The sequence below is a fragment of the Rutidosis leptorrhynchoides genome, chromosome 8 (genome assembly GCF_046630445.1).
Source record: "Rutidosis leptorrhynchoides isolate AG116_Rl617_1_P2 chromosome 8, CSIRO_AGI_Rlap_v1, whole genome shotgun sequence".
Classification (NCBI taxonomy): Eukaryota; Viridiplantae; Streptophyta; class Magnoliopsida; order Asterales; family Asteraceae; genus Rutidosis; species Rutidosis leptorrhynchoides.
Genome location: NC_092340.1, coordinates 61,325,964 through 61,350,150, shown reverse-complemented (window position 1 = coordinate 61,350,150; position 24,187 = coordinate 61,325,964). Strand labels below are relative to the sequence as shown.

At 35.9% G+C, this 24,187-nt stretch overlaps 5 protein-coding genes across 7 annotated transcripts; 3 read left to right on the top strand and 2 right to left on the bottom strand.

Annotated features, from left to right (window-relative positions):
• The first annotated feature begins 1,390 nt into the window (after window positions 1-1,390).
• On the top strand, window positions 1,391-4,997 carry LOC139861182 (formate--tetrahydrofolate ligase-like). 3 transcript variants are annotated; one of them, XM_071849480.1, is made up of 5 exons: window positions 1,391-1,546; window positions 2,091-2,181; window positions 2,574-3,749; window positions 3,980-4,126; window positions 4,610-4,997. In XM_071849480.1, the coding sequence occupies exons 2-5, from the start codon at window positions 2,131-2,133 to the stop codon at window positions 4,883-4,885; spliced, it is 1,650 nt and encodes a 549-aa protein (XP_071705581.1). In that variant the 5' UTR covers window positions 1,391-1,546; window positions 2,091-2,130; the 3' UTR covers window positions 4,886-4,997. The 3 variants fall into 3 exon arrangements, with proteins under 3 accessions (XP_071705581.1, XP_071705582.1, XP_071705583.1); XM_071849481.1 differs by lacking the exon at window positions 1,391-1,546 and having other exon boundaries at window positions 1,960-2,181; XM_071849482.1 differs by lacking the exon at window positions 1,391-1,546 and having other exon boundaries at window positions 1,977-2,240.
• Window positions 4,998-5,791: 794 nt separating this feature from the next.
• Window positions 5,792-7,742, bottom strand: LOC139862250 (peroxidase N-like). The gene is made up of 5 exons (XM_071850822.1): window positions 7,720-7,742; window positions 7,057-7,246; window positions 6,783-6,965; window positions 6,380-6,545; window positions 5,792-6,216 (listed from the first exon to the last, which is right to left on the bottom strand). The coding sequence occupies exons 1-5, from the start codon at window positions 7,740-7,742 to the stop codon at window positions 5,792-5,794; spliced, it is 987 nt and encodes a 328-aa protein (XP_071706923.1).
• A 1,164-nt stretch (window positions 7,743-8,906) lies between these two features.
• On the top strand, window positions 8,907-11,872 carry LOC139863463 (probable serine/threonine-protein kinase PBL7). Its single transcript, XM_071852095.1, has 6 exons — window positions 8,907-9,060; window positions 9,766-10,019; window positions 10,203-10,338; window positions 10,516-10,774; window positions 11,322-11,454; window positions 11,621-11,872. The coding sequence occupies exons 1-6, from the start codon at window positions 8,907-8,909 to the stop codon at window positions 11,870-11,872; spliced, it is 1,188 nt and encodes a 395-aa protein (XP_071708196.1).
• Window positions 11,873-14,763: 2,891 nt separating this feature from the next.
• On the top strand, window positions 14,764-20,575 carry LOC139863462 (putative E3 ubiquitin-protein ligase LIN-1). Its single transcript, XM_071852094.1, has 6 exons — window positions 14,764-16,353; window positions 16,856-17,053; window positions 17,701-18,344; window positions 18,935-19,079; window positions 19,241-19,775; window positions 20,454-20,575. Exons 1-6 carry the CDS (start codon window positions 14,764-14,766, stop codon window positions 20,573-20,575), a joined length of 3,234 nt encoding a protein of 1,077 aa, XP_071708195.1.
• A 596-nt stretch (window positions 20,576-21,171) lies between these two features.
• LOC139861079 (acyl-lipid (9+3)-(E)-desaturase-like) lies at window positions 21,172-23,965 on the bottom strand. Its single transcript, XM_071849380.1, has 2 exons — window positions 23,879-23,965; window positions 21,172-22,464 (listed from the first exon to the last, which is right to left on the bottom strand). Exon 2 carries the CDS (start codon window positions 22,405-22,407, stop codon window positions 21,262-21,264), a length of 1,146 nt encoding a protein of 381 aa, XP_071705481.1. The 5' UTR covers window positions 22,408-22,464; window positions 23,879-23,965; the 3' UTR covers window positions 21,172-21,261.
• Between the last annotated feature and the right edge of the window lie 222 nt (window positions 23,966-24,187).

Genomic DNA, 24,187 nt, shown 5'->3' with positions numbered 1-24,187 from the left:
AACATTTATCACAAAATGTCTTTTTTAAATATTCATATTTTCATGTGATCTTAATGTCTGGAAAAAAAAAATTAAAAAAGTGAAAAAAAATTACTTCCCTCACTTGCCTCCAAAAAAAATGCTTTACTCTTGATGATGACCCGTACTTTATATATTTTAATAAAAAAGAAGATGGTAATAAAATAAAACGTTTTATATTGTAGACAAAAGAATAGAATATAGAAAGATCCTTAGGTTGAACTGTCGAAGTATGTGATTATTTTTCTAAGTGACTGTAACTACACTAAGGTCATTTTCACTGAGCTTCCACAATCGATAAGTGAGCATGGACGATTTGATAAGAGACTCTTCAAGCCTTTGACTCATTATCCTGCACATATTTTACTTCTGTCAACATTTGTAATGTCCGAAACCGATTTTTATTAGTTACTATTAACTATATGCTTAAATACTTAATTCATAATTGTAGTGGGATTTAAATTTAGAATAAAACTAGTGTTCGAACCCTCGCTTTGCGCCGGGGGTTCGGTTTCAATGTATTTTATTGCGTTTAGTTTGTAAAATTATTTTGTGGCTAACGATGATGTCGTTGAAGCGCAACTCGAGTCGAACTAAAAGGTACAATCCGTGAAAGATTTATGTGCTATTTAAATTAACAATATATGTGCATCTCCGCGTTTCGCTATGGAATTGTCGACTTTTAAAAATTTAACGCAAAATCAACGTATATGAAAAGTACCCTAAATATTTAGCATTTTTTAAAAAACGTCCGTTTTGCGTATAGTTAGTGACATTGTGTTCCTAAAATTATTTCGAGTTTAACGATGGTGTCGGAAAAATTTAACTCGTTGCGAGCGAGAAGATATGACCCGTTGAATATTTGAGTGGAGTTTATTTAAGATTTTTTGTGGAAATGTTATTTTGACACTTTACCCCCCTATTTTGGGGGTCATTTTAATTTTTGAGCAAAGTTTGAGGGGTGTTTGTGGTGAAATGAAAATTAGTTAAAAGAAGAAACAAAGGTGAAATGTTCAAAATACTTTTGATACTATTCACTATTTTTGTCTAATAGTTAATATAATAAAATAATAGTAATAGTAATAGTAATGTACTAGTAATTAATACAGTAAAATTTAAAAAGTGAAAAAAAAACCCACTCCAGTGATAAGGTCCGCACTTCAGTGTTCATCTCACCAACCCTCATTCACAATCTCGTCTTTAAACAGATTATCCCATAAAACAATTAATATTTTAATATTTAATATTTAATATTTAATATTAAAATTAAAATTGAAATCTAATTTATTTGTTTCCACAAATAATATATAAACCCAGAAAACAATTTAAGATCTTTTTGCCTAACCTTGTTTTCTTCCTTTTTCTTGAATTACAAGATATGATTTCAAGAAAATTGCAAGTAGTATCCCCTGTTCCAGCAGACATTGACATTGCAAATTCTGTTACTCCTCAACATATATCTGAGATTGCTTAAGATCTTAATCTTAACCCTGACCATTATGATCTTTATGGTAAATACAAGGCAAAGGTATGTGCTTTTTTTTGCATTTTAACTTACCCTTTTGTTATCTATATACAAAGTGTTCTAGCTTTACTTTCTAAGAGACATTTTTGAGGAAAATGTTATTGTGGGAAATTAACATAATATGAAATTTTTACTTAGATAGTACTAGTTTTGAAACTAAAAGTCAAACTGTATCCACTTTGATGTTTTGAATTAGGTATGTGATTGATGAACTTAAACTGTTACAATTACTTTTTTGTTTGACTTACAAAAATATAGCCTTGGATGTCAAAGTGGCATCTTTCTTACTTGAAGATTTTGAGTTTTCTTTTTGTGGAAAGTTATATTGTATCATCAGTCATGTTAATTGGTCTCAATTTATCATGTGAAAATATGCTTTCACTTTATCATGAAAAATCAAAATCATCTCTTTTATGGACTGATATATTTGAATGATTTACTGATTTGGTTATGTGTAAATTCTTGATTATGCTGTCTGTGATGATTTGGGCATGTGAAAAGTTTGGTCATTTTGGTCTATGATAATTTGGGTATTCGAAAATTTTAGGTTTTGTTGTCGGTGTTCGATGAACTAAAAGAAAGACAAGATGGATACTATGTTGTTGTCGGAGGGATCACTCCAACTCCTCTTGGAGAAGGCAAGTCTACTACTACTGTTGGTCTTTGTCAAGCTCTGGGAGCATATCTTGATAAAAAGGTAACATTTTTCAGTTAGTTATGAATTATGAATTAAGTAAAAAGGTAGCATTTTCAGTTTGTTATGATTTTCCCATTTAGGATCTCATTTTTCAGTTAGTTATGAATTAGGAATTATAAATTAAGTAAAAAGGTAGCATTTTTTCACTTATTTATGATTTTCCCATTTAGCATCTCAATTTTCAGTTAGTTATGAATTCGAATTAATTGAAAAGGTAGCATTTTTCAGTTAGTTATGATTTTACCATTTAGTATTATGTTTGTATGGTTAAGTAAATTCGGTTTAAATGTTCATAATCATGATCACATTCATGATTAAAACTTGTGTTGTTAGGTTGTAACCACCCTCAGACAACCTTCACAAGGACCAACATTTGGGATTAAAGGCGGTGCAGCCGGTGGTGGTTACAGTCAAGTCATCCCAATGGATGAGTTTAATCTTCATATGACCGGTGACATTCATGCAATCACTGCTGCAAACAACCTGTTAGCCGCTGCAATCGACACACGAATTTTTCACGAAAACACACAAAAAGATACGGCTTTATTCAATCGTTTGTGTCCTCCAAATAAAGAAGGTAACCGCGAATTCAATGACATAATGTTTAGACGCTTAAAAAAGCTTAATATCACCAAAACCAAACCCGAGGATTTGACCCCGGAAGAAGTCAACAAATTTGCTAGACTCGACATTGACCCCGATAGTATCACTTGGAGGAGGGTTATGGATGTAAACGACCGTTTCTTAAGAAAAATAACCGTGGGTCAAGGACCCGATGAAAAAGGAATGGTTCGAGAAACGGGTTTCGATATATCCGTTGCTAGTGAGATAATGGCGGTTTTGGCCTTAACAACATCTTTAACCGACATGCGAGAACGGCTTGGGAAAATGGTGATCGGTAACAGAAAAAACGGTGATCCCGTGACCGCTGATGATCTCGGGCTCGGTGGTGCGTTGACCGTGCTCATGAAAGATGCGATCAATCCAACATTAATGCAGACTCTTGAAGGCACCCCGGTTCTTGTTCACGCAGGCCCGTTTGCTAACATAGCTCACGGAAATTCATCAATTGTGACTGACAAAATTGCATTGAAGCTAGTGGGACCCGGTGGGTATGTTGTTACAGAAGCGGGATTTGGTTCGGATATAGGAACCGAGAAATTTATGAACATTAAATGTAGATATAGTGGTTTGAAACCTCAATGTGCTATTATAGTGGCTACTATCAGGGCTCTTAAGATGCACGGTGGTGGGCCCCTGGTTACAGCCGGTAAGCCACTTGATCGTGCTTATACTACTGAAAATGTGGGTCTTGTTGAGGCAGGGTATGTGAATTTGGCTAGACATATTGAGAACACAAAGGCGTATGGTGTTAATGTTGTTGTGGCGGTTAACAAGTTTTCGACTGATACCGATGCTGAAATCGATGCCGTTAAAAACGCTGCCATTAAAGCCGGTGCGTTTGATGCTGTTCTTTGCACTCATCATGCACATGGTGGAAAAGGAGCGATTAGTGATATTTTATCTTGTATATGGATATAGATAAAATATAGATATAGATATTTCTATGCAAATGCTGCTAGCTGCTTTTTTTTTAAGCAAATAGCGTACTTATAAATGCTAAATTAACAAGAAATAGTAAGAGTAGATGATGAGTTAAGAGCTGTTACTGAACATTGTTAGCTGATTTTGTGTATTGATTTGTTAACTTTGCAAATAAATTACCATTTTGTCCCTAGGTTGACCTTGGCATTGCAGTTGAAAAAGCGTGTGAAAATGCTACACAACCTTTGAAGTTCTTGTACCCTTTGGATATTAGCATCAAAGAGAAGATAGAAGCCATAGCCAGATCATACGGTGCTAGCGGCGTTGAATACTCAGAACAGGTATACACCCACTTTTTACTTGTGTGTTCGACTGGTCAGATATACTTTTTCGTATGGGTCGATTTAGGTTGTGTTTTACTTCAAACTATACCCAGCAAACGGGTCAGGTTGGGTAATGGGTCAAAATGGTTTTGGGTTGAAATGGCTCATGGGTCAAATTTTTAAAATTTTTAAATGGGTCCAAATGGGTCAGGTTGAAGTTCAAACCAGTGACAAAAAAATAAGCTAAAAGGGAAACAGGTCAACTGTGTTGAAAGTCGCCCAAGTTCTACTTTTAATGCCTATATAACCTCTTACTCAAAACCAGTTCAGCCCATCTTGAATCATACTAGAATATGATTCATTTCAACTTTAACATTTTGACTTCTATTCAACCCGTCTGACCCGCCCATCTTGTCACTGTACTGTTATTCTGTTAATTAATCGTCTGTGTTGCAAGATAATTTGCTTGGCTGATACAGTTCTTTATTATTTTCTTAAAAGGCTGAGAAACAGATTGAGATGTATACCAAACAAGGATTTTCTGGTCTGCCGATCTGTATGGCGAAGACCCAATACTCGTTTTCCGATAACGCCTCAGCAAAGGGCGCCCCGACAGGATTCGTGTTGCCGATTAGGGACGTTAGGGGAAGCATCGGTGCAGGATTCATTTACCCGTTGGTTGGGACTATGAGCACAATGCCTGGACTTCCTACAAGACCTTGCTTCTATGACATTGATCTCGACACCGAAACTGGACGCGTTAAAGGCCTATCTTGAAAACCTGTAAGAAGAATACGGTTCAGTTAATAAACCTTTTTTTTTTTTTTTTAAATATTCTCTCTTGCACATTTTGAAGAAATTTGAGTTTTGTACTTTGTGTTGTGTATTAGATGCATTATGACTGTTTTTGGGTGTGTAAAATGCCTTTGAAATGTTTCATGTTTTGTTTATTGGTGCACTGAAAGTAATAAAAAACTGAAACAATAAAACAAGGTATAAAAAATGGATCTATATACTCTTACTGTTGCATTTGTGTTGTTACAAGGAATGTTCTGTGTTTGTAGTTTACGTACGGCAGTGTTGTAAAACTCCCCGATTAATGTCGTCCATTTTAGGAACCGGCCAGTCCGAGTAATTAGTTGGTCAACTTAGGTCAGTGAATTAAAATAGAATTTAGTAGGTCAAAGTCGAATTTTGTTAGTCAAAATCGATCAAATTCAATATTGATCAACAGGTTAATATAAAATTAAATAAGTCAGAAATTTATAGTTATTGAACAAATGAAGCGTATGTTTATGTTTTAGACAATTATATTAACGTTTATGTTTATGATTTTTTTTCCTTTTTTTTTTTTTTTTTTTTTTTTTTTTTGTATGTTTACACATAATTTTGAAATTTATTACTTTAATTTATAAAAGCCCAGTCCAATTACTCCCCGAGCTGCTGATTAATTCCTCAAAACTCCCGACCAAGTACTCTCCGATGATGATTTTTGCAACCTTGCGCGTAGAGGTCATCGATGTATATAAATACGATATTAAAGGGGTAGTTTTTTAATTTATCAAAAACATAGGGGTTTTAAATGATAATACACTCCAATTTATTTATTATCATATTCATTCAGATCCTACAGTTCATAGTGAAATAACAACTCGTTGTACATGATCTTTAAACTTGACAAATCTATGAATTAACAACCCTGCAGTTTCTCCTAATCTCTCCAGCTGATCCTGTAAGAGGCTGTATGTTTCCCATTTTAATCATTGAATTTGCGAAATCATTGAAAAAAATCTTCGAATTGTTACTGTAAATCTCAACGAGACTTCGTGTGGTTGAAACGGCCTGATCGCTCGAATACAGGAATTGATCTGATTCCAATATTCCCCGTCCGTTAATCAAGTTTTGGAAGTAATGATTATCGAATAGGTCGGTCGAGTTCCAATCGAGAGGTGTTGTCTTATCAACATCTCCATTAACCGGACATAGATTTTGAAGACCAGTTACCATTGTGGGGTCCAGTAACGTGCTATCGGGAGAGTTTGTCCCTGAGAAGTTGAATAATCTGTTTCCAAATGAAGCACACCTTGCTTGCCCGATTGTATGCGCACCTGCATAGCTAGATCCAGTTAACAAGATATAGTTGAAAAGTAACTGAAAGGGACAATTTTGACCCATTTGATTGGGTTATGTTTCATCTCTAACGGTTCAAATGGGTTCAGTTAAAAGATATAACTAGAGACAAAACGGGTCAAATGAGTTAACTAAAGATACCTGATAGGGACACCACATCTGTGAGGTTAAGGCCCACGGCTTGAAACTTGAGAGTAATGGCATCAACCGACTCAAACGGTGCAGGTAGCATTGTGTTAGCTCCACTTTGGTTAGCCACAAGTCCATCCCTCCTTCCTAGTAACACCTTCCATGATGGTCCTCCACTCTGCAAAGTGTGCGATCAACTTTCAGGTCAATTTTAAGGTGGGGCCCAGTCAGGTTTGAATCTTGTGGTGGCCAGGATGGGTTGGAAACAGCCACAGAGTAATCCGACTGGGCTGCGTACATTAGAGTATGATGTCGGAATACTCGCCCTCCCGGGTAACCCGAACAGGGAAAAACCTTGTAACTTTTTTTCAGGTCATTTTTCATTGTATATTTTGTATGCTTCTTAAATACTTACCAAAAAAACGGAATCACGGGCAACTATGGCTAAAATGTCAGCACAAGAAACTACTCCACTGCATGAGCTCTCGACGGCACTTTTGATCGCATCAATCACCTCAAATCCTCTCGCAGAATTATTGTTCGGTAAAGCAGTCTTCTCTCCATCACTTCCATCCAATAAAACCGATGCATCACAACCCTACGTAATTATTGCAAATGTAGCGCACAACATGTTAAGATAAGCGACATGATATACATGTATATTGAATAATTAGAATAATATAACTAACATTCACAAAGCAATCGTGGAAGTGAAGGCGAAGCAAAGAAGCTGCCATTCTCATTTCAGTTTTAACGGCGCTTATCACTTGTTTACGTACAATGGTTAGCAGATTGGGACATGAATTTGAGTAGAAATTTGTTGTTAGCTGAGAATTTGCAACCAAACATAGCATTAAAATGGTTATAAACCAAGCAAAACTATTAGTCTTCATGGGTATATATATAACTCTATAAGTAACTGATATTTGCTCGAAGAGAAAATTCTTTGAGGACTACGATTAGATACTTCACTTAATTTATACCCAATAAAGACTTACAAGTGCAAACACATTTCGATTTGCAAGTAGGCTATTGTGGAACGCCGTAACAAAGGAGTAACGCTGCTAATTGGTCGAAAGGTCATAGGATAATGATCAACTGAAAGTGCAGACTGACAAAGCATTTGAAACTGTAGTGCTGTGAGGTAGGGCGGCAATATCTTAAGGTAAGTTTGCAATTTCAAGGTTTAAAATGTTGAAAATGTTTATCACTATAATGCTATAAATTATAGTTTTTTTGGAAAGAATACTATAAATTATAGTTTAGTCAGATAAAAGTAGCTTAAGTCTATCAGAATCTATAAAATATGTATATATGGATGCTGCAGAAGTTCATATCAGAGCAAATTCAACCTTATGGTGGAGCTATTAGGCATGGCCAATATCATAATCTCCACTAATTTGAATCCACTATAAGGTATATGAATATTTTATTGGCCCAACATGAATTAACTTAACTATCGAGTGATGAAGTGATGGTTGTTTTCAAACCATATCTTCATACAGCCTATGAGTTACATGCAAAAACTGATCATCTAAAAACCTATCAATAACAATCACAACTGTAGCACCTTACACACTTTACAGGCTTTGGACTTTACATATGCGCAAATTACCCCAGAATTATCAACTACCCCACTTACCGATTTCCTTTACCATTGCCAACAAATATCTCAATTCCAGAGGAATCATTACCGCATGGCGCAGAGAGGGGAGGTCATAAGCGTCTATACACTAAAATAGATTTTTGACGGAATGAAAAAGACATATATGGTAGAATCGTAACCATAGAATACGATCCGAATCAAAACGCATACATTTGTCTCCGGTGGCGGATGTAGGATTGGTAGTCACTGGTGTCATCGGTTAAAACTCCAAAACAATTTCTATAGATGTCTTATTTCAACGGTGACACTAAAAAAATGTACATTATCCAATGGTCACTAGTTAAAAAACTCAAAAAAAAAAAAAAATCACTAAATCGCGTATTTCACTAGTTTAAAATTACTCACTAGGGGTGCGTTTAATATAACTGGATGATTAAGCGCCGAATGATTTATAAACTGGATGATTTAAAGATTCTGAATGAAGTTGTTTTTCAATGATAATAACATGTGTGATAATAATTTTGAACTAATAATGTGAATGATGTAAAATTATTTTATTAACCTTTGACATGAATCAATATAATTCTTTAATAAATATTTTTGATATAATTCAAAGAGAATATTACATAGAATGTCGGTGTTTAATTGTTACTCCATAATTTCAGTTTTGAATGATTAAACTCTCATTTGTCATTGAGAATATTTCTCATCAATTCAACATTTATTTATTTATCCGTTCAATTAAAGGAAAAACAAATGCGTTTTAATTTAAGAGTAAAAAAAATTAGACAATTACCTTTAAAAAATAATCAAACGGGTCAATAATGAGGGGTATGAGAATTTTGGGTTTCCCGCGCCTGTAGACAATATAGAATCTCAATAAATTATTCATTTACTGTACTACCAATTTTTAGGGTTTGTTTTGTTCCAACAATGGAGGACGACGAGTATTACAAGAAGAAGGCCAGAATTACACTTTTTACAATAATGGCATTTGCTTCATTTACAGTCGTTTTATTGCTCCTCGCCTTCAGCTACTACTGCTACTTACGCAACAAGCTCTCTAATTCCCTAAAACCTCCCAAAGGTTACTACTAATTTCATCACTTTCTATATATACATATACATTTCTGTCTCTATTTGTGTAGCTGCTACTTGTTCAATTTTCCTGCATTATTTGAGCAATTTACTAATTTCATCACTTTCTATATTTCACTAGCATATACATATACATTTTTTTTTTTGTCTCTATTTGTATTTGTAGACCACTAGCTTAGGTGCTGTTTGTTTTTTAAAACAAGATGTGTCCTGAAGGTCTGTGTGCTGAATATTGAAGACTGCTGAATATTGAAGACTGTTTGTGTTTATGTATGCAAAATAACTTAATCATGTCTAAGCATCATTTAGAAGCAGATTTTGAAGTCTGCGAGGTTGCAGACAGAATAAGACATTATTTTATCTTATGTCTTCAGAAAAACAAACAGTCTGCATTAAAAACGTCCGAGGGCGCGCAAACATGAGATATAATAAGATCTGCAGACGGAAAAACAAACCAAACCTTAGTGTAGCATCTTCTATTACTCCAGCTGCTGCTTGTTCATGCCTGCATTATTTGAGCAGTTTCTCAAACTAAAATTACACAGTTTTGATCTAATGTACCAATTTGACCTAGTTATAGCTTCATAGTTAGGTGTGTAACAGCTCCATATTCACTTTCCCCTTATATTATTCACACTAAATCGACAACTCTGTTTGTTACATTTATATGTATATCTGTATGTGTCATAAAAAGGGATTGTGGACTCTGAGGATAAAGGCAATAGGAATATTGAATCAGAAACTACTCAAGTTATTACTGAAAAAGGACTACAAGTGTTTACCTTCAAACAGTTACTTTCAGCAACCAGTGGGTTTGGGAAATCAAATGTAATTGGACAGGGTGGGTTCGGGTCGGTTTACAGTGGTGTGCTTCAAGATGGGAGAAAAATAGCTGTGAAGCTCATGGATCATGCTGGAAAACAGGGCGAAGAGGAATTTACAGTCGAGGTTTGGTCTCCAAATTGTCTCCCTACCTTAATTTTTCATTGATCAATATCAACCAAGAATATAACCAAGGAATATGTTACTGCATCGATGCTCTCTAGGATCAATATCATGAATTTTTTGTACAGAAAAAATATATGGAATGTTTTGTTGTAAGTCAATTAGTCAACTTTTGTTTACTTTCAGGTGGAAATGCTGAGCAGGTTGCGTTCTCCATATTTACTTGCATTGATCGGTTACTGTTCAGAGAGTCAGCACAGGGTTTTGGTATATGATTTTATGGCTAATGGTGGTCTTCAAGAGCATCTGTATCCAATTCGAGGTATGTAACGGTTTACATCCTATGTGTACAGTAATAGATACATGAGGAAATATTAGTATTGAACATCTCTTTTACAAGTACTTATTATAAGGCTTTATTACATCGTTAGTGGTGAATAGAAGCTGGATTTGTCTTAATTATGATCTTTTTTTCTTTTGATATAATTATATAACACAGGTGCTAATGCGGTTCCTTCTAATTTGGATTGGGAAATACGATTGAGAATAGCTTTAGAAGCAGCTAAAGGTTTAGAGTACCTGCATGAACACGTTACCCCTCCAGTGATTCACAGAGATTTTAAAAGCAGTAATATTCTTTTGGACAAAGGTTTTCATGCCAAAGTTTCCGACTTTGGATTGGCGAAACTTGGATCATATAAAGCTGGTGGTCATGTTTTGACTCGAGTATTGGGTACTCAAGGATACGTTGCACCTGAGTAAGAACTAACTCAACAAACCCTTCATAATAACATAACATAATATATTAACTTTCAGTAAAAAACAACTTTCTTTAAAAAATTTGATAACAAATAATATAATGAGTATTATAGATTATATGACCTCTGGCATGGTTGCAATCGGCGGTTTGGTGACTAGCCCTCCTCGATTCGAAGAAAAGTTTAATAAGTCGGGCAATGATCAAAATTCGGGTCCAAGTTGGGAAAAGTCGGGTCAAAGTTGGTCAAAAGTCGACTTTTTTCTTGCCTTGTTCTAGTGTAACCCAAGTCCATTTCAAAATTGCTTTGTATATCATTTATTTTTATAATATCTATGCTTGAAATATTTATATTTAAAAGTCAACGTTGGTCAACGTCCGTCTCGACCCCGTCTCGACCCCGTCTCGACTGACTTGACCTTTCAAGGTCATGACCGACTAGTCTACGTCTCGCGTCTTTTTCAACCTTGACCTTTCCTTAATAAAACTGTTTTTAGCTATTGCATCTTTGAGTTTTTATTCAAGAATTTGGTTACTAATTGTTGAAGGTATGCTCTGACTGGCCATCTGACCACAAAATCAGACGTTTATAGTTACGGGGTTGTCCTTCTCGAGTTGCTTACTGGTAAGGTTCCAGTTGATATGAAGAGGTCACCTGGAGAAGCTGTTCTTGTATCTTGGGTAAGATTATCATTTAATCCATTTAGCAAACGGGTCAGGTTGGTTGGTTTGGGGTAACGGGTCATAACAGTTTTGGGTTGAAATGGTTCATGGGTCAAACTAGTAACTTTTGTAGCGGATACAAATGGGTCAGCCCTTGTTTAATCATAATTGATTTGTCCAACAGGCTCTGCCCTATCTGACAGATAGAGATAGAGTTGTTGAGATTATCGATCCAGCACTCGAAGGTCAATATTCAATGAAGGAGATTGTACAGGTGGCAGCAATAGCAGCAATGTGTGTTCAGTCAGAAGCAGATTATAGACCATTAATGGCAGATGTTGTTCAATCTTTAGTCCCTTTGGTGAAGCATCAAAGGCTATCTACTAAGGTAAGCAATTGTTCTAGCATTAGTGCTACACAGTCTCCCAGGATCTAACAAGGTGTTTTAGGTTTTGTGACAGTTTGTTTAGTCTTAATTAAAGGGTCTGCACATTTGTTGTTTCTTGGCTTATCTTCTCTAGGAATTGACGTCGAAGTACTAACCCAAACTTCGGCTAGGTTTGGATTTCTTGCGTAGTCTTATTGTATTAGGCTCGATGTTGACTGGGTAATTTTTAGTCATTATAATTATAATGTAACTGTATCACTTGTTATCAGGGATTCAATGTTCCAAGAGGTTGCAATGCATCCTGTGTTTTCGGTTCCAAAATGAAGAGTACAACTATACATTTATGATGCAGTTCGAAAATCGCTAATAAGTTGTCTGCCACCATGGTGAAAGGCAGTGTTAACATGTTTGATAAACTAATAAGCTCAAGTTTTAGCCGTTAAAAAAAATAATAAAAATAAAATAAAAAATAAGCTCAAGTTTTATGTTTTGATGGGCTTATTTGCTTTTGGCTTATTAGCTTATATAGGAGGTGAAGAATAAGCCCAAACTTCATGGTTTATTTGCCTATCTTCACAAAAATGAGCTTTTAAGCTTTAATCTGTAGGAAACACTCAAATTTAACCTACAAACTTATTGCTAATAAGCCAACCCAATTACCCATTTCCGCTCATCTCCCGCCTTCGACTTGAAAGCGATAGGCAAGCAAGCTTCAACCCTCCCCAAGACAACAGAGCCGCCGAGAAGGTATTAGCCACCGGTGACCGTACTTTCGTAAAAGCACCATTGGGCGGTGGTTCCTCCTCTCTTCTTCCTCTTGAACCTCGGGTTGGTTGGCCCGGAAAGTCATGGGAGAAACACTTATAACTGGTGTAGCATAATGAATTATCTAAGAATCTCTCACGAAGATTCAAGGTTACAACCTCAATTTCAATTAATGCCAAATTAAAAGTACATAATTTAGTGTGTTACGTAGGGGTGATGTTGGCGAAAAACTCTACCTTAGAAAAAGATAATCGTGCATCTACATTAAAAATATTGTTTAGATAGAAAAAAGAGATTACTATGCATAATGCGCAATTCATCCGGTACCAGGTCTCGCGCTTGATTTCCCGAGGCTTTATCTTCTATGGGGAGCAAATATGCTCATTCATAAGAGAGTTTCCTCGCTTATAAAAAAAATATTATTTATTGTTTAAAACAATTTATACATCATCATGACGTCAGCAAAATTATTGTTCAACAAGTGTCATTCTATTTTTTTTCTTAAGAATAATAATTTATCACCTACCATTTATTCTATCAATCATTTTATAATGACACCTTAAAGAACCATGTTTTATATTGAAAGAATTATCCGTTGAAATGGTATAAAAGTTTTATTTTTCAATTTTTTAAGAGGCTGATATATTCAATGCCGAACCTGAAACAATCGAAAAAGATGCATATTATAGACTGATTTGACAAGAGAGGCTTTGGAAACTTCAAAAACATGCCATCGATAAGGCCGGCGGCAGGCACAAATACTCAATTAAACAACTTATGATACTTCATTCGACTCTGTCTGTATCCATTTGTCTCATTCTGCTTCATATCCAATTAATATTTCATATATTTTTTATTATATATTTAATAACCAAAAACCAATGATCTTCATTCTCCCATTTTTTCAATATTATTCACTAATAAACCAATTTCCCTGTTACCTTTGTTGCATTATTGCAGTTCCTTTTTGGATCATCCAACTCATTTTGTGATATGTTCGACTCAAGTTACTATCTACAAGATTAAGTCTAACGGTACGTGCTGCTGTAATCTATAGCATATGTATGAAATTGCTACTCCTATGTATGCAAGTTTATTTACAACATGTTAAAAAGTTTAGTTATGTACAGGAGACTAACAAAGATAATATCTGTTATATAATGATGATGATCATTAGTTTTCTTAGTTTTGGTAATATAAAGGACTTTATATTACCAGCATGTAAACAAAGTTAACAGTAACGATGATGACGTCACGCTGACATCATATCAACGTCATCATCCAATATATATATTTTTTTAATTTCTTTTAACCTTTTTTTCTAAAAAAATTTACCCCCACCACGACGCGCGATTTTTCTTTACTCGTTTGACTATGAGACATGAAAGCCTTTCACTAACATAGACACAATCATGTGAAACTTGTCCTCCAAACATTTTAGTGAGGGTAGCCACGAAGGACGTCTTAGGACATGTGCAAAGTGTGCGGTCGCACGGGGCCCAGAAATTTTAAGGAGCTTAAATTTTGTAAATTCCTTAAAATTATATACAAATCACTCAAAATATTAGTGTTAGGCCGAATTGTTTTGGTTAGAAAATCGGATCGGGTCAGTTTAATCCAAAAATATAATTAACGTTTAAGGGCTCCTTTTTATGTCTGCATAGGACCTTCGAAATTAATGAAACGGCTCTGGTACTAGTCAAGGTGAAGTTGGGGAAACCTGTGGGACCCATGGGTCTTATTTCTTGTACTTTCGTTTTTTTTTTTTTTTTTTTTTTGTTGTACTTTTTGTTGTACATTTTGTGTTTTTGTGGGGTATATTAGTTATGTGTTACTTATGGGTTAGTGAAAGGGGTGATAATGATGTAACGCTAATGTGTCATAAGTTATTGTGTTAAGAAAGAGCGTGGTAATAAGAGATTGTAGCTCTAGTTTAAGCTTAAAATTAGTCTCTCTGCCATATTAACTCTGTAATTTGGATCAAAACAAGCCATTATGCAGTGATTCCCCCCCCCCCCCCTCTCTGTTAGAGTGTTAGTAGATCTTAGTCTTACTATATTAGTTATAGGAGATGCAAAGTCTATGCGCAGTGATTAATTGGTTAATCAGATTTATTTATTTTTTTATTTAATTTTTTTTTTTTTTAACAGATTACACATCACGAACTCGTCTAAATGGCGATGTCACTAGAGGATCTTTTAGCCGAGGAGGGTTTTAAGACGAGGAACTCGAAAAGAATTTCAGGAGTTTCATCTGGACCTCATACATCAAAACTACCATCTCACCTGTTTCGAGACGAACATAAATTCGATGCGTTAGGTCGTTTAAAAAAGACGGAAAGGGCGTATTCTGACAACAGACGATATGAAAAACGCGTTGAATCTCCAACAACTGATAAAATCAGGGGTAGAAGATCAGTAGATGTTTACAGAAGGGAAAAGTTAGACTTAGATTTAAGAAATGAAACGAGAGAACGACATGTTAATCGATATAGTAATGAGTCGTCACAACAGTTTTCGCCCGATGAGATAGTTGAAGTCAAAGAACGTATTCGAAAAGTCAAAGACCGAATGATAGATAAAGGGAAGTACAAAGATATTTATCTAAATGACGTTTTTAGCCCTCCGAAAAGTAAGGATCAACGCTATAACGGAATTGAAGATGAAGAACGGTACGAGTATGTCTTAAGAAAGGACGTGCAGATCGACAATGGCTATAATAATAATCCCGGGTCATCATCTAGCAAAGAAAACGTTCGTGACAGTAGGGCCCGCAGGCCCGTTGAGATTGATTCTGTTGCTGAGGTGGCTCTTGATGACGTGGCAGTTAAAGCAATGATATCCATATTGAGTGGTTATGTCAAAAATTTTCAGAAAGATCAAGAGTTCAGAACATCAATGTATCACAACTGTTTTGCAGCACTTAATCATTCGAAGGTAGAAGACGAAATAGTTACTGAAAGCAAAGTTATATCGAATCTTGATCAAGCGATAGATACAGTCGAAAAAGCTGCAGACAATCGTGCTAGCGCAAAAGAGTTGAAAAAGGCTTCGTTAAAGCTTAGCGTTATCACAGGTCTAAACGCAAACGATTTGAAAGATGGTGTTACATCAGGGTACCCGAACTCTGTTTTGTCCGCTTGCGGTCACTTGTACTTAAGCGTGATTTATAAGATACAGAAAAAGGACCGAATATCAGCAAAACATTTGTTGCAGATATTTTGTGAAGCGCCAAATGCAGCTCGAACGACAATAGTCCCTGAATTATGGGAAAATGTAATTTACCCTCATTTATCACATTTAGAAAAATGGTACGATCAAGAAGTTGAATCGTTAGCAGACGATTTGCATAATGAGAGGAAGCTAAAGCAGCTTAAAAAAGTTTATAATGAGATTTTGGATACGGGGACTTATGAGTTTGCGTTGTATTATAAAGATTGGCTTGCAGATGATGTCGAAGCTCCTTCGATTCCTTCGATTCATGTTCCAAAAGTTTCGGTGCAGGAAATTGAGAATGTAAGTGGTGGCCCGTCGTTTTCCTTTTCACCGCAGCCTATGGTTAGTAAGAAGTTATATGATTCTGTATTTAGTCAGATGCGTAAACCGGTTTCTGCTGAGGTGGAGGATTATCGAAATTCAGAGAGATCGGATGATGATGATGATGATGATGATGATGATGATGATGATGATGTGTATAGCTTTGATGGGTCTGTAGTTGAAGATAAACGGACGTTAACTTACCCTTTGGAAGAACTAGAATATCAGGTTAGTATAGATTAGTTGCGGATCCAGATTTTTTTCGATGGGTAAAACGTTAAAGTTTTTATCTTTATATAAAAAACAATATTATAGCTTACGACATCAAACTTTAACTTATAAATACATTAAAAAGGATCCGGTCATCAGGCGACTGACCCAATTGTTCTACAATCCGACCCTAAGCTTCAGAGGCGCGGACCTATAAAGGGTCAACCGGGGTCGGCCGCCCCCGACGACCCAAACTTTTTTAGTGTAATTTATATGTTATAGTCCAACGTTTAGTGTATTTATACATTAGAAGTCGACGTTTTGCTTCTGTTTTCTTTTTTTTCTCTTTCAAATTTTTAACATTTTTCACCCGTCGAAAAAATTACTGGATCTGCCACTGCTGAGCTTAATCTTAATATTAATCCTTTGTATTTATCTTCCATAGTTGCTTGTAACTATACTTTCATACACATCTATAGCTACGTAAATGTACATGCACTCAATTTTTCTTAAAATGTAGAACGATGAAAACTCTATCGTGAAGCAGGAAGGATCAGAGAGTGTTAATATGCTACAATCACTTCCAGTTGCAAAAGTTAACGAACTTACTCTCAAGCGGCTAGCAAAGTTCGTCTTTGGAGCGCAACAAACCGAAAGATCTGTTGATCTCGCTGAAACTAATCGCTCGTCACACGATGCAAAATATCCTGATTTTTCGGTAATTATGTGTAACAACTTTAGGGATGTAAATGAGTCCGAGTTACTTGAGCTCGAACCCGAGCTTGAACTTATATTGAAGCTCGTTTAATAAACGAGCCCGAGCTCGAGCTTTATTCCTCAAGCTCTAAAAGCTCGCGAGCCTAAACGAGGTTTAAATATATATTACACTAAATATTATTATTGTAATAATATGATATACGGAGTATATAATAATATATAAATAAATATATAATAATAATAATTACTATTATATAAATAATAGTAATAGTAATAGTTTGAATAATAATAGTAATCTTATTATACGTGAATAAAAATTACGAATTTAGTATTATGAAATATAATTACATGAAATAATACAAAGAAAATAAATATGATAATTTGATATAATTAATGAGGCGAGCTCGAGCTGAGCTCGAGTTTGTAAAATATCAAACGAGCTGACTTCAAGTTTAAGATATTAGACTTGAATCGAGCTAAGCTCGAGCTCATTGAAATTTAAACGAGCCGAGCTCGAGTCTACCAGATCGAGCTCGAGCCTATCCGACCGAGCTCGAGCTTGGGTCGACTTGTTTACATATACAATCTATAAAACTATGCCATTTGTTTCTCATTCATTATACGAGTAACTGTATATTTATAATGTAGCCAATAAGAACGAGGCCGTTGGGTGAAGACGGCAGTCAGCTTTTCAACAACATCCCCGAGGATTACATATGCCCATTAACCGGACATCTTTTTGAAGATCCAGTGACTATAGAGACGGGTCAAACCTACGAGCGTGCAGCTATTATCGACTGGTTCAACAAAGGCAACACAACATGTCCTGTAACCGGAAAAACACTTGAATGCCATACTGTACCGTTCACCAACTCTATTGTGAAACGGCTCATCGACAGCTGGAAATCGAAACATTCCAGGGAGATTTTAGCCTCCGCTTCTCAGCCCGTAAGAAGCCCTGGGGAACATAAATATAAGTCTGACGCAGCTGTGTTCATTATAGAGCAGCTGCTTACTGTTTTCGGTAAAGATGAAAATACAGCAAACGCGAAGCAACTAATTGATATTGGCGGTTTACATTTTCTTGTTCAACAATTTGGGGATGGAAATTTAGATAAAAAGAGTCGTGTAGCTGCGTTGTTGTCTCGATGTGTTAATGCAGACTCGAGTTGCAGACGTCATGTGGCTATACAGATCGAAAAGCAAGGTTTAATGGAGCTACTTCATTGTAAGGAAGTAAACTCGAGAACGAATGCTGTGTTTCTTCTATTCGAACTGATTTGTCTCAACAGGTATTCTAGTTTCGAAGATACTATGACTAAAATATCTACATTCGTATGACCATACAATATATTCGTTAAGAATGCAATATTTATGTCCCTGCAATCAAGGTTGGAGAACGCACAACTCGGAGAGTACTCGGTCAGCACTTTTTGGGGAGTACTCAGCAACTCGAGGGAGTACTGAGATGTTGACCAAGTTTGACTTTTACCGACTTTGACCAAAATTTGACCAATTTTACGGGTAATCTCAAATTTTGGTCGAGTTTTGGCCGAGTTTGACGAGTAATCCCGAGTTTTGACCGATTTTGACTGACGTTGACCTAGTTTGACCAAGTTTGACTATGACCGATTTTGACTGAGTGTTGACCAATTTCCCTAGTAATCTCAAATTTTGGCCGAGTTTTACCGAATTTGACGAGTAACCCAAGTTTTGACCGAGTTTGACTGAGGTTGACCGAGTAGTAAAACCGAGTACTCGGATCTTAAAACCGAGAACTCAGCGAGTACTTGCCGAGTTTTACCGAGTTCTACAACCCTGTCTGCATTACCTACATCATGTTGGTTGTATCAATAATTCATGTCTATGTTTGTTATTCTAGGAGAAAAGATGTTCAATTTTTCCTAAGTGGCTTGCAAAAGGAAGGTATAGTGAGCTCAATGCACATTTTGCTACTGTTTCTTCAAAGTTGTTCACCCGAACAAAAACCTTTCGTTGCTGTTCTCCTATTACATCTGGATCTAATGGTATGTTTGTTACGGTTATACATAAACGAATAAACGATTACAGATTATGATGATTATGATACTGTAACACTTTGTTTCACCTAAGAACATGCGAACTTGTTTAGCGCACAGTTTAATCTATCCTTCACTAAAGTTAGCAAAACTTACGTCGAAACTGACAGGTGGATCAACAGAAGTACAGTATATATAGAGAAGAAGCTGTTGATACAATTACATCTGCTCTTGATTCCAGTCTTACTGATGAAAATGTCCGCGAAGCATGTTGTAAAGCGCTCCTTATCTTGGGAGGGCGTATATCTTTCACTGGGGACGTAATAACCGATGATTACGTCCTACAAAAAGCTGGTTTTAATGAACGTGAATCAGACGACAAAATCACAATTGATAACGAGGAAGAAAAGGCTGTTGACAATTGGTTGATCAAATTGTCTGTGTCTCTTATTGGTGATGGAAAGAAGTCGTTTTTGGATTCGCTTTCAAAGTGTTTGAGTTGTAGACATAAAGATATGGTGAAGGTGGGTTTGATTACAGTGGTGTGGTTAAGCTCTTCGCTCATCTTGTTACGCGATTTGGGATCCAAGATCTCAGCTTTATCGATTCTTATCGCGAATTTAAAAGAAAATCTTGAAAATAGTGAATGGGTAGAGCACAAGGTTCTTGCTGCAACGTCTCTGCTTAATTTTAGTAGAATCCCAGGTTTGTATGTTATTTCAGATTTCGAGTTCTGGTGGAAATGGGACCGATAGGTGTCAATTCATGACCCGACCCGAAACCCAAACCAAAAATAAACTTGGTCAATACTCCATCCTGAGACAAGCCATCATCTAAAAGGCTTTTAAGATCGGGTTAGGCTAAACGGGTCGACCCTTAAACCTAGAATAATATCAAATATCCAAACACACCTAGGGCCTGTTTACTTTCCGCTTAATGATCTGTTTCTGTACATCTCTTAATTCAGTAAGTAAAATTGTTGTTTCTTTGTCACTTAAGCTGAAAATTGGACTGTTTCTAGAAGACATAGAATCAGACACCTCTTCCCATACATAGGCAAATTCAGAATAAAGTAAACAGCCCCTTAATTTGTACCGTTTGACTTGAGACCACCCTATCAACGTGAAATAAACCAATCAACTGACCCATTAACCTAATGGGTTACGAGGGACGTTACTAGGTTTGGTACTTTTGACCCACCAACTATTTAAACCAAATCAGATCATGTTCAGGTTTGGTATTTAAGATCTGCAATCCCGACTCAACCCAACCCTACCCAAACAGCCACCTAAAAGACCTGTGAACATTTTCCTTTTTAGTTACCAAAATGTGCATTGCAACATGCATAGAAGAATTTACAACATGTTTTGTGAATGGCTGCAGATTGCATGAACCTCTTCACTACAATTGCCGACGAGATTTCGGAGTCTCTAAAGAACCTTGCAGAAACAAGCTCTACTGCAAAAGAACTGTATTATGCTGTAATCACACTGAAAGATCTATAATCTTTTTTAATATTCTGGCTAATTATGATCATAAACCCATGATCCCGTCTCAACTTCTTAATTAGACCAGTTCTAATTATCGGTCTTGGTCATGGTCCCTCGGCAAGCACATCCATTGGCTTCGGTTTCATACTTTTTTTTATCTCTGTAAATGTGTTATGTTTGTATTGTACAATGACTGTTCATGTATGATTTTGAACATAGAAATTTAAGGTTTAGCTGTGTGCATATATTGTCAACGGTAAATATGACCATTCTTTATAGTTTCCTTTACGTAAAAACCGTGCACTTATTGGTCATGTAATCCCTCCGTCCCAAATCTGTTTTCCTCAGACAAAAAACACACGGTTTTAGAAAAAGTGAATGACAAAAACACACAGTTGTAAAAAAAGTGAATGAAAAAAGTAACTGTCACATATATACTTTTTGTTAACTTTCAAGTCATGTCCTTGACTTTTTATCCATCCTTTCGTCTTATATGTATAAATTAACCCTCAAACTGTAACAGAAGTATATATTTAAACCCATATATACACGAATAAATAGATCTTATTATAAATAACAAGGTCCTGATCATTGACAGTAAGGCACACCCAATACTAGTACATAACATTTCATCCAACACACACAAAACAGAACCAAAACACAACCCATACTAGTACACCACCTAAGCCAAAACAGACCCATTACATCTTATTCTTGTACCAAAACACGCCACCTGTTTCCCCTTCATCGGGTTCCACAAACAAACACTCTTTCGCTTCTCGCCACATCGCTACATAAAACGGCGTCCCGTCAAACTGATAATACTCCCCCAACAGAGGCTTCACTGCTTTTGTTGCTTCCATTGCGTTATAATGAGGCATTGTAGAAAACAAATGGTGCACCACGTGCGTATCCGTAATGTTATGGAGCACTTTGTTCAACACACCGTAGTCACGGTCAACTGTCGCTAATGCACCCTTTAGCCACTCCCATTCTGAGTTGTCGTAATGAGGTAATGAAGGGTGCGTGTGTTGAAGGTACGTGATCAATACAAGGAACCCGTTCACGATCATTAACGGGATCCCGTACATGCAAATTACCCAAACTACCCCTTTTGATAGTGCGAAGTTGTATAGGACGAACGACATGGTGATGATCCCGATGTCGGAAAGACATATTTGGAGACGTTCACGGTCGTTGTAGATCGGGCTGTTTGGGGTGTAATGACAGGCGAAACGGTCGTAAGGTCGTCCGGATACGTTGAACGCTAAGTATAACGGCCATCCGAGAGTAAGGGTAGCAAATAGACTAATCGTGCGACCCGGGGGGTTGTTTAAGTACTTCGAGTACCACGGGATTTTGGATCTCGGTTTCGGGACGAAGACTTCGTCACGATCGAGGGACCCGGTGTTGGAGTGATGTCGACGATGACTGTATTTCCACGAGAAGTAAGGAACGAGTAAACACGAGTGAAGTATAAACCCTACGGTGTCATCGACCCATTGATAATCACTAAATGCATGGTGACCGCATTCGTGGGCTATGACCCAAACTCCGGTTAGCACGCAACCTTGGGCTACCCAATAAGCGGGCCACGCGATGAACGAGAAAGGGGTTGGGAGACGATGGAAGAAGGTGGTGGCAATGTAGTAAAGGAGGAAGGTGATGGTGAGATCGGATACAACGTAAGAGAAGGAGCGAATTAGCGAACGTTGGAAACAATGCGGAGGAATTGCTTTTTTGAGGTCGCTAATTGTGAACGGGGGTTTGGAGATAGGGGCTCGATCGAGAGGGTTCTTTTGCTCGCCTTTGGTTTGGGACACATACATGCACCCTCCACCTCCCATTTTGTTCTTTTGCTGATTGATCGAAAGACTATGACTGCACACTTTGCACGCCTCAACCTGCATTCGTGTAAAGATTAAGTTGTTATTTATTATTATCACTTATTTTTATAGCTGATAAAAACTTTAAACACTATGTGAAACAATGTTTATGTGCACCATTGATTATGTAAAATGGTATTCTAGTAATTTGGTTCTCAAAAGCATAAAGCTTAACGTCAAACACTAGTTTAAACAGTTCAATTTTCCAAAATAAAAATGAAAACTTTATCATGAGCACAAGGATCTTTCTAAAAAAAGACAGTATATAGCTTAAATTTTAAGAACTGAAGTTGCACGTCAAGTATTATCACAAAGTTTTGGCTCCACAAAATAAATTGAAGTTTGCTATAAATGGAAATGAAAGTGAAACTATAACTGAATGAAAATTCTATGATTAACCTCAAGTCCTTAAATGGGCTCATTTTAAAATATCCTTAAATGGGCTAATTTTAAAAATCTTCTCATACTGTAGAACAATAATTCTAATTCTAAAAATATACTAGTTGGCGTTATAATTATATTTAGTAGTGGTGTACTTTGTAAGTAGGACACGTAACATCATCCGTGAATATTACTTGTCCATAGATCGACATAAATGTTCAAGGAAAGTACTTATTTGAAAGACAACATGTTCATCCATAAATTAAATTATTAAATCAATATTTGTTTATGCAAATTTATTATTCATATCAGTGACGATTGCAGGATTAGAACTCAATAGAATTTCGAATTTTTTTAATACTGATTATATTTTAATGCTATTTTAGTTGTTATTTATTTTCAAAAAAACTATAAATTCGAAAAATATATGTCGTCATAGTAATTAAATTTAATATTGTCCTATACAATTTTTTTTTAAAAAAAAGACTATAAATTCGGAAAAACATATGGTGTCCTGTACTTAAATTTAGAATCTATTGTGTGCTATAAAATTTAAAAAGTAAAAGTAAATTCTACCTAACAAATTTAAACCAGTGATGTCTCGTAAGCTAAACCACATTATTTAATACTCCGTATTTAATATTCATAATTCATATTCATAACTGAAATAGATAATAATCTGAAAATCTCTCTCAAATGATCAGTAACATGCTATAAGACTGCTTCCTTAAAAATTGATAGATTATAAACAAAGAACCAATTCAATCAATTTTTTTTTGATAAAAATTTCTCATTTACAACCTGGAGGTAAAAAACATGCAGCAGATAAATTCACAAATTTACAAAACAAATAACATTGAATAAAATTACTAATTAAATCCGACGCGCAAATAATTTTATATCAAAAGATCTGTTTGTCAATCAATCAATAATGTATTTAAAATAAGCATGACGTAAATTAAAACACGGTAATCATCGATTTTTGGCCGGAAATAATATATTTAAACACAATTCATACATCATTAGAGAAATAGGGATATCGAAAATGTACCTGATAGAGTCGATGATTGGGGTTAGGTTTTCAATTGAATCAAGTGATCGATAAATATAATGCTGTTAATTTTCAATCTGTTATCTGCGACCGAAGAAGTGGTTCTTCGTCTCCGTAACAAATTGAGTAACTGGTATATATAACCAAATATTTTCATAAGATGCCCCTGAGGTTTTATCACTCTGATGAAATAAGCTTAAAATTGTTATAATTCAGTAGGCTTATAACTATCTTTAATGGTTATAAGAACAAAGAGAGAAAAAGAGAGAAGAAGGAGAGAAAAAATATTGATATTGATATTTCAAGAGA

Bases quoted from the DNA above. Each gene is read 5' to 3' on its own strand.
- LOC139861182 (XM_071849480.1), top strand. From the start codon at position 2,131: ATGGATACTATGTTGTTGTCGGAGGGATCACTCCAACTCCTCTTGGAG. The intron at 2,182-2,573 runs GCAAGTCTACTA...TTGTGTTGTTAG, and splicing joins TCCAACTCCTCTTGGAGAAG to GTTGTAACCACCCTCAGACA. The intron at 3,750-3,979 runs ATTAGTGATATT...TTTTGTCCCTAG, and splicing joins CACATGGTGGAAAAGGAGCG to GTTGACCTTGGCATTGCAGT.
- LOC139862250 (XM_071850822.1), bottom strand. From the start codon at position 7,742: ATGCCTAATAGCTCCACCATAAG. The intron at 6,546-6,782 runs GTAAGTATTTAA...CACACTTTGCAG, and splicing joins CCCGTGATTCCGTTTTTTTG to AGTGGAGGACCATCATGGAA. The intron at 6,217-6,379 runs GTATCTTTAGTT...CTAGCTATGCAG, and splicing joins AGATGTGGTGTCCCTATCAG to GTGCGCATACAATCGGGCAA.
- LOC139863463 (XM_071852095.1), top strand. From the start codon at position 8,907: ATGGAGGACGACGAGTATTACAAGAAGAAGGCCAGAATTACACTTTTT. The intron at 10,020-10,202 runs GTTTGGTCTCCA...GTTTACTTTCAG, and splicing joins AAGAGGAATTTACAGTCGAG to GTGGAAATGCTGAGCAGGTT. The intron at 11,455-11,620 runs GTAAGATTATCA...TTTGTCCAACAG, and splicing joins AAGCTGTTCTTGTATCTTGG to GCTCTGCCCTATCTGACAGA.
- LOC139863462 (XM_071852094.1), top strand. From the start codon at position 14,764: ATGGCGATGTCACTAGAGGATCTTTTAGCCGAGGAGGGTTTTAAGACG. The intron at 16,354-16,855 runs GTTAGTATAGAT...CTTAAAATGTAG, and splicing joins TGGAAGAACTAGAATATCAG to AACGATGAAAACTCTATCGT. The intron at 18,345-18,934 runs GTATTCTAGTTT...TTGTTATTCTAG, and splicing joins GAACTGATTTGTCTCAACAG to GAGAAAAGATGTTCAATTTT.
- LOC139861079 (XM_071849380.1), bottom strand. From the start codon at position 22,407: ATGGGAGGTGGAGGGTGCATGTATGTGTCCCAAACCAAAGGCGAGCAA.